The sequence below is a fragment of the Peromyscus eremicus genome, chromosome 5, assembly GCF_949786415.1.
Source record: "Peromyscus eremicus chromosome 5, PerEre_H2_v1, whole genome shotgun sequence".
Lineage (NCBI taxonomy): Eukaryota > Metazoa > Chordata > Mammalia > Rodentia > Cricetidae > Peromyscus > Peromyscus eremicus.
In genome coordinates, this window is record NC_081420.1 from 66,759,090 (window position 1) to 66,775,046 (window position 15,957).

The 15,957-nt window shown below is 39.3% G+C and overlaps 1 protein-coding gene across 1 annotated transcript in view; it reads right to left on the bottom strand.

Annotated features, from left to right (window-relative positions):
- Nsun6 (NOP2/Sun RNA methyltransferase 6) overlaps positions 1–15,957 on the bottom strand; it is a 52,800-nt gene that overhangs the window by 26,828 nt on the left and 10,015 nt on the right. The window contains exons 4-6 of the mRNA XM_059263617.1: positions 10,943–11,052; positions 9,298–9,451; positions 7,141–7,222 (exon numbers count right to left, since the gene is read on the bottom strand). Coding sequence (XP_059119600.1) covers positions 7,141–7,222; positions 9,298–9,451; positions 10,943–11,052 — 346 coding nt within the window. The remainder of the gene's footprint in view (positions 1–7,140; positions 7,223–9,297; positions 9,452–10,942; positions 11,053–15,957) is intronic.

Below are 15,957 nucleotides of genomic sequence, written 5' to 3' on the forward strand. Positions count from 1 at the left end.
CAAACCATACAAAGATCCTACCAAAATAAAATTATAGCCCAATATCCCTTATGAACACAAAGGGATGCAAAAATTCTCAATAAAGTACTTGCAAACCTAATCCAAGAACACATCAAAAAGATTTCTAACATGATCAAGTTGGCTTCATCCCTAAGACAGAGATGGTTCAACCTATGTAAATCAATAAACATAATCCACCACATTAACATACCAAAAGACAAAAACCACAGGACCATCTCATTAGATACAGAAAATATCTCTGACAAAATCCAACATCGCTTCACGACAAAAGTCCTAGCAAAATATGGAATATACATACCTCAATGTAATTAAGGTAATTTACAGCAAGCCTACAGCCAACATCAACTTAAACAGAGACTCAAAGCATTTCCACTAAAATCAGGAACAAGATTACTCTCTCCATGCCCATTCAATATAGTCCTTAAAGTCTTAGTTAGAACAATAAGACATCTGACGGATATCAAGAAGATACAAATAGGAAAGGAACAAGTCAAAATATCTTTATCTGCAGATGAAATGATTTTACACATAAAAAAAGCCTAAAAATTCCACCAGGAAACTTCTAGAGCTGATAAACACTTTCAAGAAAATAGCAGGGTACAAAATTAACACATAAAATCAGCTGCCTTCCTATATATAAATGACAAGCTGAGAAAAAAAAAATCAGGGAAACAACACCTTTCATAAGCCTCAATAAATAAATAAAATAAATTGGGAAACCTCTAACCAAGAAAGTGAACAAGTATAATAAAAACTTTAAGACATTGAAAGAAAAATTGAAGACGACACCAGAAGATGGAAAGATTTCCCATACTCATGGATTGGAAGTATTAATAAATGTGAAAATGGCCATTATACTAAAAGCAATCTATAGATTCAATGTAATCCCCATAAAAATTGGAATACAATTTTTCACAGAAGTTGAAAAAGCAATTCTAAACTTCATATGGAAACACACACACATGCTGAATAATAAAGAACTATTGGAGGTAAAACTATGCTGATCTCAAATTGGACTACAGAGCTATAATAATAACAACAGCATGGTACTGGCATAAAAACAGTCATGTTTATCTAAAGAATTGAATTGAAGATCCAGACGTAAGTTCACACACCTATGGACACCTTGTTTTTCATAAAGAAGCCAAAAATACACACTGGAGGAGTACAGCATCTTCAACAAATGGTGCTAGTCAAACTGTATGGTTGCGTGTAGAAGAATGAAAATTCATCCACATCTATCATCCTGCCTCTAACTCAACTCCAAATGTACTACAGACCTCAACATATTACCAGATACTCTGAATCTGATAGAAGAGAAAGTGGGGGATAGTCTTGAACTCATTGGCACAAGAAAGGATTTTCTGAACACGCCACCAATAGCACAGGCATTAAGACCAATTAATAAATGGGACCTCATGAACCTGAAAAGCTTCAGTACAGCCATAGACACCATCATTCGGACAAAGCAGCAGCCTGCAGAATGGAAAAAGACACATCTAAGAGAGGGCTAGCATCTAGAATATACAAAGAACTAAAAAACTGAACATAAAGAAAACAAATAACCCAATTTAAAAAATCAGGTATCAATCTAAACAAAGAATTCACAAAGGATGAAACACCAAGTGGCTGAGAAACACAAAGAAATGTTCAATCCCCTTAGCCATCAGGGAAATGCAGATTAAAACTACTGTGAGACAGCCGGGCGGTGGTGGCACACGCCTTTAATCCCAGCACTTGGGAGGCAGAGGCAGGAGGATCTCTGTGAGTTCGAGGCCAGCCTGGGCTACAGAGCAAGTTCCAGGACAGGTTCCAAAGCTACACAGAGAAACTATGTCTCGGGGGGAAAACAACAACAACAACAACAAAAAAAAAAAAAACCTACTGTGAGACTTCAACTTACCCAAGTCAGTGCCCAAGGTCAATAGAACACATGACAGCACTCGCTGGTGAGGATGCAGGGAGAAGGAAACACTTATTCATTGCTAGTGGAAGTGAAAACTAGTACACACTCTATGGAAATCAGTATGGAGGTTCCTCAGAAAGCTGAAAATTGACATACCACAAGATCCAGCTATTCTACTCTCAGGCATACAGCCAAAGGACTCTACATCCCACTTACAGAGATGCTTCTCCATTCATAACAACCAGAAATTGGAAACAGCCTAGATGTCCATCTGATAAATGAATAAAGCTGGAAAAAAAAAATCATCCTGAATGAGGGAACCTCAGATCCCAGAAGATAAATAGTCTATGTTTTCTCTTATACGTGGATATTAGCTTTTAAGCTTTTGAAATGTATGCTACAAAACAAATAACACAGAGGTTAGGTATCTTATAAGGGACTGGGGAGAGGGGAAAGGCTTTCCAAGGAAGGGAAACAGAATATAGTGTTATAGAGAGATAAAGGAAAAGTGAATAGGATAATTAAATAGGGAAGGAGATCAGCATGAAGGGTACAGGCAGAGACATGGGGAGGGACAACTAACACTAAAAGGCTTTTGAAATACCATATAGAAACCTACTGTAGAAGCTTCCTAAGATAGACACATATAAGAAAGGAATCTAAATGGTGACACCAAATACAAGGGAGACAATGCCCCAACTAGGTAGCTTATGCCACCAAGTAAAACATCCAGTGTAAGGGATGGGTTACTTCTTGTCATGTCCTTTGCCAAAGGGTCTCTACAGGAACTCCCAAACATCACAGACTCTTGCCAAGGCTATTGGTTGTTTTCTACAACCTGATGGTAAAGCGCTATTGCTGAAGATAACTGTGGTGGTTTGAAGGAAAATGGCCCCTAAAGGGAGAGGCACTATTAGGAGGTGTGGCCTTGTTGGAGGAAGTGTGTCACTGAGGTGGTGGGCTTTGAGGTCTCCTATGCTCAAGCTATGCACAGTGTCACAGTTTACTTCCTGTTGCCTGCAGATCAAGATGTAGGACTCTCAGCTCCTTCTCCAGTACCATGTCTGCCTGCATGCTGCCATGTCTTGCCATAATGATAAGGGACTAAACCTCTGAACTGTAAACCACTCCAGTTAAATCTTTTCCTTTATAAGAATCGTCATGGTCATGTTGTCTCTTCACAGCAATAGAAATCCTAACTGAGACAGAAGTTGGTACCAGGAACTGGGGTATTTCTGTGATAGGCTTGACCATGCTTTTGTTTGGAAGAATTTGGTCTTCGGGTGTTTGGGTTAGCAAAGCAGTGGAATGCTTTAAGCACTTCTTTATGGGCCATAATAGCAAGAGCATGGAAGTGGTACTGGGAGTTATTTGAACTGTGAGGACCTAGAGATTGTTTGTGTGATATTTTGGTGAAGAATATGGCTGCTTTTGCCCTTGTCTGAAGAGTCTGTCTGAGGCTAAAGTGAAGAGATTTGGATTAATTTTGTTGGCAGAGGAAATCTCAAACAGTCTAGTACAGACTCTGTCATGTGGTTATTAGTGTTCATGCTTATAAAGATTTATAATGAAAAGGAACAAGTTGAGCAGGGAAAAAAATGAAATGTACAATTTGAGGAGAAAGGGAGCACCAGGAAGAGGAATGGAGCTAAATCCTCTGATCAAGGAGACAAACAGATTAAGAAATGGAATAAAGAGAGTGGTGACCTCAGGGCAAGATGTCACCCACCTAATTTTCCAACTTGTGAAAAGGAATTCAATAAAAGCTTAGAGCAGGGTGTGGTGGTGCACACCTTTAATCCCAGCACTCCAGAGGCAGAGGCTGGTGGATCTCTGAGTTTGAGGCCAGCCTGGTCTACAGAGCCAGTTTCAAGACAGCCAAGCTTAGGCAGTGAAGCCCATATCACATACGACAACAGAAACCCTAACTAAGACAACAACTCTTACATATGTCATCGAATAATTGAGAAGACAAGCTAGTACCTAACTAGAAGCTTCACCTCCACTGACTAGCAGTCATGGTGCTGGAAGGTACTCTGTATGCTACTAAAGGAGAAAGGTAATCATCAATATCACCCAGCTGCAAATCTTACAACCTAGAACACTGACCTGCCTGCAAGACACACTGGTGCAAAAATGGCACAAATGTTCCAACTAATTTTTTATTGGATTTCAAGCCCAGTCCATAAAATGGGACCCATACTTAACACTACTAAACTTGCCAAGAACCTGAGTTAGATCATGGACCTAGAGATATATAAATACTAATAAATACTATTTTTCTGCTAAAGGAACAGAATAATAAAAGAACTCATAGTGACACACTGCTATACCCATAGACCAGTGCCTGGCTCAACCTTCATCAGAGACGCTTCTTGCATAGATGGAAATTAACAGAGAGCCACCACTGGTCAGTGTGAAGACACTGTGCAACTTTCAAACACTTATTCCTAAATAGATGTCTTCATCAAAGCCCTCAAGGCTCAAAATTCTATGCAAAAGAGGAGACAGAAAGACTGTAAGAGCGAGAGATAACACCACAGAAAGTTTCTTCAAGACACAACAGGACTGATATACATATGAACTCACAGAGAGTGTGGTGGCACACAAAAGACCTGCACAGATTCAAGACTGACAGGGTCCCAGCACTGAGAGGAGGAAGTGGACATGGGCTCTCACTTCTAACCAAGAAGCTATCTGCAATGGATACCTGCTGGTAAAGGAAAATTAATTTTCTAACAGAGTCTCATCGGGTATTTTTAAATCACATACCATGGCAGGCCCTATGCCCAGGAGTAAGTAGTTGGCTAACACAAAACAAACTCAATGGTATTTCTGTGGACTTCTTGTTTCATTTTGCTTTGTTTTAAAGTGTGTGGTGTGTGTGTGTGTGTGTGTGTGTGTGTGTGTGTGTGTGTGTGTGTGTCTTACTGATCTGTTGCTTGCTTGTTTTGTGGGTTTCTTTAGGGGTATGTTTCTCGGTTTTGTTCTTGTTTATTGTTGTTTTTGCTTGGTGTTTTGTTTGGGTTTTTTGAAAGAGAAAGAACATAAAGATGGGCAGGGTATGGAGGTGGGGGGAACCTGGGAGAAATTGGGAGCTGGAGAGGAAAAACATGATCAAAATATATTGTATAGAATTTTTTTTTCACTTGAAAAAAATCTGCTAGATCTGAACTAGTTTGTAAAGAGAAATTTGATAGAAAAAGATCAATAAATGTTTTTAGACCAACTAAACTCTGGCCACAAAGCCATAAAAACAGCATTTAGAACACTTAGGAAACATAGAAATTGCTTAGACTCTAAGTGGTTCTTAACCTTTCTAATGTTGCATTCCTTATTATACAGTTCCTCATGTTGTGGTGACTCCCAACCGTAAAATTATTTCATTGCTACTTCATAACTATAATTTTGCTATTGTTATGAATCATAATGTAAAAATCAAATAGGCAAAGATGCCTGATATGCAACCTCCAAAGGGGTCGCAACCCATAGGTTGAGAACTGCTGACTTAGAGCCTCCATTCCAGCTCAGACTGGACTATGGCCTGCATCTTAAATGAGCCCTGTACTAATGTGTGTGTAGGTCTCCAGGAGCCATGTCTAAAGAACTAGCACAAGTTTGATTCAAAGACCTAGGTTCAAATTTTGGCTTTGCTCTTTCTGTCTGTCTCACAGTCAGCGAGGCAAGCATTTAGCCCACTGCCTGCCATATACTTTACTTTGTTAAGCCTCTGTTCCATTATCGATGACCTTAGAGATTTTTAAATGTTCCATGAAGTATATATGAAACACTTGTGGAACATAAGTAAATACTCAGTACACATTAACTGCAATCATTATTATAATTTTTAGTCAGCTTCACTAGCCAATCAATGACCAGTTACATATAATATTGTAATATTATATATAATAAAACAGTTTCCACTAAGAAAATGAGAAAAGTTACACTCTATCCTCAGATACAAAAGCTTTAGTCCAGCAGTGGTCTAATTCTTTTGTTACAGAATGACAAACAATAACTTTGTGGCATGAATGGATATTATGGATCACAAATTGTCATGTGATTTATATTTTATAACCATCCCTGAGCTGTTTTTACAGTTGGAAATCCAGGGGGCTTGAGATGCAGCTCAGCAGTTAAGAGAGTGTACTGTTCTTGCAGAGGAGCTGGGTTTAGTTACCAACATTCACATTAGGCAGCTCACAATCACCCCCACTCCAGCTTGCGGGGCTCTAACACCTTCTTCTGGTCTCTTGGCACCTGCACTTGGAGCACATACCCACAATGCACACATAAATACATACATACATACATACATACACTGAAAAAAGAATATAAAGTCCCAAATGAGGGAAGGTAGCTGAAGTTGGTATAACAGTAAGAGATGTAAAAGAAGTCTGTACTACATGGATTTCTCCTTTCCAAAGTCTAAACTAACTTATATGATGAGGAGGCTTGTGGTCCTTTATATTACCAAAGCGAAAATTAACACTTCTTTCATTATTAACAATGTGAAGGTGTGCAGAAAACACCCACAGTGAGTCATGGGTGTGTTGGCAAATAACCACCAAGTGAAAGCAATCAAACAAAATCACCTGAAGTGATTCACAACCAAGTAGGCAGAAAGCTGTGGGTCCTGAGGAGGTTAAGTGACAGCAAACTCTTTCTGTTTCTCCCAGAGCTTCATACTGGGAAGAGAAGAAAGCATGGAGCTCCTGGGTTTGGCTTTAATTTCAGATGCTGCCAGTTATTAGCAGTGTGACTTGACCAAGAACCCCAACAGATCTAGTCTAGTATTTCTACTTCACAAAAGAATAACAGCACTGAAATGAGCTGATGTCTGTGAATGTTCTTAAGAAGCCAAAAACTGAAAAGAGCTCATGATGTCACGGCACTTCATCAACAACCTGACAAAACCTGCCAGCAGCAAACCATTGGCATATTACTCTTACAGCTAGAACCCACAGCTGCACATCAGTACTTCTGACTAACATTCTGAGATGAAAAGCAGTCACCTTTGGACATTGAGGATTAAATAACTGTATTAAAATTAATATAGGAAAAGAAAACAAGAGTGCTCATAAGACTGTCTTAGTATTTGACAATGGTAGGTCAGAATATGAAGAGACCACAAGAATATCAATAAAAAAGAAAAATAATTTCTAATAATTTATCTGAGTGATTCAATGTCACTCAATTTTTACTTTACTCACCTGTAAAAATAAGTAACTGGGTAGAACATTGTCAAATGAAGGGCTGAGATATATGGGTTCTGTCATTCTTATGCCTATACCTCTAAAAAGTAAGAAATTAAACATTAGTCTGTATAAGTTATATAGTATATATTTCTAGGAACACCCACTATGACACATCAAATATAAACTGTTCTTCATTTTTAAGACTTCTTTTATTTAACAATGTAGCTTGAGTTTTCCTGCCTGGCCCAGTCAGGACAAATCTCTATAACCTGCCAGTCCCACAGCTGCTCAGATCCAACCAAGTAAATACAGAGACTTATATTGGTTACAAACTGTATGGCCGTGGTAGGCTTCTTGCTAACTTTTCTTACAGCTTAAATTAATCCATTTCTATAAATCTATACCTTGCCACGTGGCTCATGGCTTACCGGCATCTTCACATGCTGTTTGTCATTGTGGCGGCTGGCAGTGTCTCTCTGACTCAGCCTTCCACTTCCCAGCTTTATTCTCCTCCTTGTCCCGCCTATACTTCCTGCCTGGCCACTGGCCAATCAGTGATTTATTTATTGACCAATCAGCAACACACTTGACATACAGACCATCCCACAGCAAACAACAAATTACATAGTCCTGTGGATTGCTTTTTATTTTATAGGAGAGGTAATCCAAATAAATAAATAAACAAATAAAGTTACATAACTATTTTAGTAAGCACACGAGTTCCTTTAAAGAGGTCAATAAATTAAAAAGGAAACAAGACCTAATCCTTATTGCTTCGTTCTACTCTTTCTGGTAGCACAAACAGGGAAAATATCGACACTCAGGCTGATGTTGAGCACTGACAAAGGCAGGACCCTGCTCTACCCTATCTTTTTAAAGAAAAGCTGCCCAGCACACCCAGTATACCCAGTACTGATACTGTCCCCAGTTGACCTTTTCTACCTCTGTTCCATTTCCCTAGTGACAGTGGAGCTTCTGGGACAGGAAGGGCTGGGAACAGGAAGGGCATGATGTACAGTGATTCATAAAGACAAACACTGCACCTGAGAGGCGTGTGCCATAACTATCAAAGCGGGAGAGAGCTCACGAGCACTGGCAGAGAGAACCGACAGGCTCTTTTACTCCCACTAGAAAAGCAAACACAGTTCAGCACATCACTAGAAACACTGCATCAAATGAGAGGCTGAGGAGCACTCTATTACTCATCAACTAAAGTGGGCAGTCAAAGCTATCAACTTCCTACTACAGACACAGAGACACATAACTCTATCAACAAAACATTCCAAGGAGAATAAAACCAGGTTCTAGACACTTGCAAAGTTTTTCTTTCTTAGACCTTAAGAGGCTAATCATCTGTTTCTTCAGGAGAACTGATTTCATTCACATAGGAAAACTGCTCCAATGTGACAAACTGTCCAGGAATGAGGGCTCTGGCCCCTTTCTAAATAGCTCAATTCACAGTGCTCAGCATTGTGTGCCAGCTGCCAACTTTGGAGTAATGGCGCTCCACGGCACTCCTAAAACAAGCTGAAGAAAGCAAAGCGGGGCCTCCTTTGTTCATGGCCTCAATCTACTTAGTGCAACCAACATCCAGATATGATTTAGAACTAATTCTATTTCACTGTGGCTTGAACAAATTGAAACATTTAGTTTTGACGACAAACATTCACGAGTGCTACATTTCAAGTCTAATTTACTTTTGCTTAAAATAATTCTTTTATATTTGATTTACATTAAAATTAAACTTTTTGATAAAATGAGAATGTTTGAAAAAGTAAGTAATCTAATTCTGTATTAAAATAAGTACTGTTCCTCAAAGTTTAAACAATTAAAATCTAAAAGTAAAATTCTTAAACAATTACAGTGATCAGTCACTTGCCCGGGCTTTTTGCTTTGTTTTGTATGGCTGAGGACTGAACTAGGGCCTCAGGCAGAGCAGCACTGCACCCTATCCCTGAGCTTTGTCCACATTCTACTGCTTTGGTTTTTAATCCACTTACCCTTTTTGACCAAAAAAGAGCTCTTTCCACAAATCATGGAAATATCAGCTCATTTTTTCCAGTTGAAGTCATTTAAAAATTTATGTAGTAAAACAAAATACACCTTTTCACTCTTTAGAGCTTTTTGAACCACAGAAAGGATGCTATTCCCCAACAGAGCTCGATGACATACTTCAGATCGGGTATCCCATTGAAGATATCTTTACGGCTTAGTTCAGAAATTCCATTTCCAAGAAATACTTTAGTTCCATCAAATTCTTTGGCTCCTTTCTTACATTTCCCTTTAATATCAGAATATACGGAAATAACATCTCCAGCTTTCATAACTAAGTTAAAGAAGAAAATCAGACTGTTAATCCATGCTTTGGCAGACTAGTGAAAAATCCTTCAAGCTAAAATGGTTATCTGTAGAGATATCAATTATGGACAAGAAACAATCCAAACTGGCTCATTACCTCAGCATAATCCTCAACAGCAACTCAACTCTTAGCTTTTAAACATTCCCTAACATCTAAATGGACAAGTGATTTTCATTACAAACACAGAAATGGTACTCAAACCATTGACCTAAATCTTCAACTAAACAGGAAGTATCATCTATATGACTTATTTCCCCCAAATCTAATACTAAGTAAAAGTTATTATATAAGTCTTAGTATCATGACTCAACATTCTAAGTTGCCTACAAAAAGATTCAACAAATATGTACACTAAAAAAGAATCCAGGGCCATGCTAGCAATCAGGCCAGCTAGCAATCATTTTCCAGATCATCATACACACGGTGGGTGAGGTCCAGGAACTGAACACGTCTATAATAGATCTAAACTAGTGCTTCCTGATACAAGCCCAAATAAGGTCCCACTGAAGCAACAAAGCACATTTAATTCAAAATCACCAAAGTGAACCCATGAAGAATATCAAGTTCATCCCACTGTCTAGGATTCTGGATGTCACCCAGATAAATATCCTGGGACTAGATAGCGGTTTTAAGGCAGTGAAGCCAGGAACAGAGAATGGAGCTTCACTACCTTTTGTAAAAACATGTCTGTGCACATACGCATCCATGCTTGTGCCATGTGTACGAGGGAGAGTTACAGGCAGTTATGAGCAACCTGACATAGTGGAAAGGGAACTCTGGTCCTCTGCAAGAGCAACAAGTGCTCTTAACTATGAACATTCAGTCTCCTTCACTATCATTTTACATTCTATATTTCTCTGTTCCCTAGAGAAATATCACCATAATGGCTCTCATGTGGAAAAGCAGAACAGTGACAAAAAGCTTTATGTGGATGCCTAATTGTCTTAAGTTCTGCTTCCTATGGCTGTGACAAAAGCCACTTTAAGAGAAAGGGTCAATGGCTCATGGTTCCAGGTTCCAGTCCATCACTGTGGGGAAATCAAGGCAGCAAGAACTTGAAGCTGCTAGTCACATTACATCCAGTCAGGAGCAGAGAGCAACTAATAAATGAACACATGCTAGCTAGCATTCAGCTTGCTTTCTCCACTCCTAGACAATCCAGGATCCCATTTCCTAAGGAATTCTGCCAATATCAGGCAAGCTTCCCTGCCCCAGTTAACATTATCATGACAATCCACCTCCGATATGCCACAAGCCAGGGGATCTAGACAATCCCCCCATTGAGTCCCTTCCCAAATGATTCTACGTTGTGTCAATAACAATTCAAATTAACCATCACACTTATTTTTAGAGGATAAAATCCTCCACAGGAAATACATAACAAAGGCAGAGTTAATGTATGTAAATTCCAACTGATCACACTCATGAATTGTAGGGCGCCCCAAATCTTATACCTACATTTGGAAGCTGCCACAATTCCTGGAACGTAGACATGGGCTCCTCTCAATACTGCATTGCCACACTGTGCTCCAACAGTCACTTCACACTGTTGCTTTTCTATGTTCTTTCTAGGAATATTTAAACACAAAAAAGAATAATATTCTTCTAGGGCCATAAGCTTTTACATGTTTCACTAGAGATAGTAGTAGATGGATATGATCAATACACACAGTATAAATATATAAAACTTTAAAAAAGTAAAATATTATTAAAAAAGACTTCCTATACATAGCCTGTTAAGTCTTGATTTTCCTGAATAAATCACAAAGAAAATGCTGAAAAAGAAAGATGCATACAAAGCAGCAGTTTAAAAAGCAGGGGTGAAGAGGTAAAAGAATGGCCCTTGAGAAAAGAAAACACAAAAAGGCCAGCAGGAGAGATGACTCGGCAGGAAAAGGCAGCTGCGGCCAGGGCTGGGGTCCTGAATTCCATACCCCTGGGTCCATGTGGTAGGAGACATCTGATTTCGCACGTTGTCCTCTGACCACCCCCACCTGCCCCCCCCCCAACACACACACAGAGAATTGAAAAAAGGAAAGAAAAAGAAAAAGAGGGCCCTCTAGTGGAAAGAAGGCAAGTGGCCTGAGAAGCTGCTGGTCATTTAACAAGCAATACTGTTTTCATAACAGCATTAGGAGTTAAATAGATTTTGCTGCCCTCAAAACCGAAAGGATTATAATACAAAAGGAATGAAAATACTTCTAAAGTGGTTATATTGTTGCATGGTAAATTATGAATATTTTAAGCTAAACAAAAGAAAACAAGTTATCCTTCCTTCATTTGCTGCTCAGCCTTCAGTTGTCCACGTTCTCACATCCAGATCATTCTTTCCTCACACCACTAATCCTGGCATCATTCCTAACAGAGAAAACTCCTCCTGACCAACACTCAACAGTTCTGAGCACTGCATTCCTAATGAACGTCTCCGGCTGGCGGTATTTCTCAGGTGTTGCCACCACTCACTGTGGAGTAAACCAAGTGTTTCCCATCTTTCCCCTAAGATGGTTGATGACCAAATCTCACAGCACTTATCAACCTCACACCTTCCTGGTCCCACAAATTCACATTCTGTGCCTACTTCTTAAAGAGGCTTATTCCTCCACCTTCAAAACATGCCACCATGTATTACTGACCCCATATGCTAGCCACTGGCAATCTTAACCCACGGTTAGTCACAGTGCTATGAGACTTGGAGACCCAACATATCAGGAAGGTAACTTGTTAAAAGAGCAGTCTGAACACCACAGTGAAACCAGTCACCAAAACCCAAAGAACAGCAGCAAAATATCCTTAGCATTTCATATTTCAAAATTTAGAACTGGTATTTCTACTGATGTAGAAATAACTACACATAGATGAACCACAGTCACTCCAAACTCAACAAATACCAAGCAATATTTATTGCCTATATATGGCTTAAATTCTTGGCATGAAAGCAGGTCTTTTCATTCTCAGTCTTGAATGAAATATACCTAGATAATTAAACTAGAAGGCTCAGAGCTATGGTCTACAGATGTCTCCATAAGTTCACCTTTTATAAAATGTAATTCTCAGTATAACAATATTATAAGTATAGGATCTCTGCCTTCATGAATGGATGGAGGCTGCTCTAGGGTTTGTAGAAATGGGCTCCCTCTCACTTAGGCTCATACCCTCCATCACATGAGGCTACAGCAGGAAAGCCAGGTGTCAGCACCTTGGTCTTAGAATTGCCAGCCTCTAGAACTATGGGAAGCAAACTGGTGTTCTTTATTACCTAATCTCCAGCATTTACAATAACACAGACTAAGACACTGCACAATCCTAACCCTTTTGCAAAGTGAGAGTCATGCTGTGCCTATCTGATAGGTCTCCTAAGCCCATTACTCAATTTCCCAACTTCTGTCTTTGTTTGCTTCATCTATTCTTTACAGCATAGATGGGTGTTGGTTTCTGTCTTAGTTAGGGTTTCTGGCAACTCTTATAAAAGGAAAAACATTTAATTGGGGTAGCTTACATTTTCAGAGGTTTAGTCCAATATCATCACAATGCAACACAGTGTCGGAGAAGTAGCCGAGTACCCTACACTTTGACTTGCAGGCAACAGGAAGTGGTCGGAGGCACTGGGCTGTATCTTGAGCATATATGAGACCTCAAAGCCCGCCTCCACAGTGACACACTTCCTCCGACAAGGCCACACCTCCTAATAGTGCCTATGAGCCAATGAAGGCAATTACATTCAAACTTCCACAGTTTCATTCTCAAGTGTCTAGATACACATTTTTGGGAGGCTTTCAGTTTTTTGGTATTTGTTTTATTTTGCTTTTTTTTCATTTGGGACTTCAGGCCTGTGGTTCCTAAAGCTGTCTTTCACAACTGTGGAGAGTTCCTATCCTCACATTTTCTTACTACTGTCTTTCACCAATTATTTCTATTCTTTACATCTGGAACCCAGGCTGCCTTTTCCTTTCTGTTAATTTGCTTTCATATTTCTAAGCTTTTTGTCTCTGCTGCACTGTAGTTAATGTCCTCAGAATCATCAGCTAGTTCAGTAATTTTTTTTTCCTTTTGGTTTCTCAAGACAGATACATTTGAAAGCTGTGTCTAAATTTAACTTATGAAACAAGTGCTTAATTCCAATGATACTTGATTTCTGTATCAACTTGTTTTTCCTCTTAAGTCTTTTATGCCTAATCATTTTAAGAAAGCCATTATGTGTCTACCAGATAGATCTAATTTGTTAAAGTTTTTGGGGAAATTCCCCTGCCATTTACTGTACATACTGTTTTCTCATGGTGGGTTGATTTCTAATACAGTGTGAAGTGAAAAGTATGTGGCATGGATTCAGAACATGTGAAGACAGAACAGTTGGGCTTCATTTCCACCATGCCTCTCAAGAACTGACAAAATCAAACATCTGTGGCAATTTCCCAGATTGAAGGTTCTAAGACAACTGCAGTAGTCAGAAGAAAACTCTAAGACTCTGGCAGATCTGCAACCATTCTGCATTCTCAGAAGGATTTTTCCTCAAATCTAGATCTTACAATGAGAGACTTTCTTCCTAAGCTGACTGCTGGATAGTCTTCACTGCCAGCATTAACCCATTGCTAAAACCAAAAACCATACATTTGGAAAACCAGCCATTAGCCAGCTTTTCCCAAAGCCCAGCTCCCTAATATTAGCTCAAGTTCTTCTAGCTGGTCCTGTTTATTCTTACTAATTCCTCGCTTTCACTCATGTTCTTTATTGGCTTTGCATTTTATGAAACACTTTACTCTCTCTATTTAGGATTCCCAAAAGTGTACAGCAAAAGCCTTTTCAGATTATCAAGTTCACTATATTATTAGAACTAAAAGACTGTAATAACTTCCTAGCTGGTCTACAGCTTTGCAATTCATGTTCTTGTGACAAAGATTTCTTGCAATTTCAGTTATAACCTGATCTAAAAAATGCAATGAATGCTAAATATATGGATATACATTTATATTTATAATAAACTTCAAAAACTCCTTTACTATGAGAATAACAGTTTGATTAAACTTTCCATTTATTTTTTTAACAAATCTCTTTTTTTTCATTTTTTTAATGTATATTGATGTTTTGCCATGGGTGTCCATACTCTGGAACTGGAGTTGCAGACAGTTGTAAGCTTCCATGTGGGTGCTGGAAATTGAACCCATGTCTTCTGAAAGAGCAGTCAGGACTCTCAACTGCTGAGCCATCTCTCCAACACTCCCCCCATTTATTTTTTTATTTTATTTTATTTATTTATTTATTTATTTATTTATTTATTTATTTATTTATTTATTTTTTTGGTTTTTCGAGACAGGGTTTCTCTGTGTAGCTTTGCGCCTTTTCCTGGAACTCACTTGGTAGCCCAGGCTGGCCTCGAACTCACAGAGATCCGCGTGGCTCTGCCTCCCGAGTGCTGGGATTAAAGGCATGCGCCACCACCGCCCGGCCCATTTATTTTTAAATGCTTACAATACAACCACTGAACTCATTTCACGATGCACTATTTCATGAGTAACTTCTACCAGTGTCGTTCCTAAGCTGCAGCTCTAATCACTACCCTCATTCCCAGTCTTTGGCTGCTATGCTTTTAGTGAAAACAAAACAGTCCTCTGCATTTCCTAGCCTGCCTCTCTCAACTTCTTGACTTCACCTGCCCTTCTGAAAACCAACTTAGTAGTCAAATGTGAGCACTTTCAAGGCTCACTACATCTTTTCATGTCTTTGTGCCTTTGCTTTTATTCTCTCCTTATCCAGCACACCCTTGTGCACCCTATCTCCTCCATTACTAATTACTAATCATCTTTAACTGAAATAAAACATTTGCCAATCCCTATGATCTCAGACCTCCCTAGTCTACCTCTAATGGCACTTTCCTTGTACTTCTAAATGGGAAGCCTAACAGGATGACTTGCTCCAGAGCTCCCTGACTGCAGACTCAACAACTGATGTGTCATCTTTGTAACCCCTACATGCCCTACATACAGCACAAATTCAGACCTTCTGGTAAAATGAGACCCTTCAGGAGTGTTAACAGGAAAGTTAAGGAGAGAACAGAAGATGGCTCAGTGGATAAAAGTACTCGATCCCCAGAACTCACTCCTGCAAGTTCTCCTGTGACTTCCACACTCAGGCCCACACATATACACATAAAACAATTAAAGAAAGGAGAGACATGCCGGAAGACTTTTGCAACAAGGAACCTGTGCCTACATGATACCAAAAGAGTAATCTTAATAAGCACAAGGCAGATTAAAAGGATGCACAAAAGCCAGGTAGTGGTGGCACACGCCTTTAATTCCAGCACTCGGAGGCACAGGCAGGTGAATCTCTGTGAGTTCAAGGCCAGCCTGGTCTACAAAGCAAGTTCCAGGGAAACCCTGCCTCAAAAAATCAAAAAAAAACAAAAAACAAAAACAAAAAACAAAGGGTGCACAAAAGGGGAAATACTTCGAATATGTCTCTGTGTCTTCAAATACACT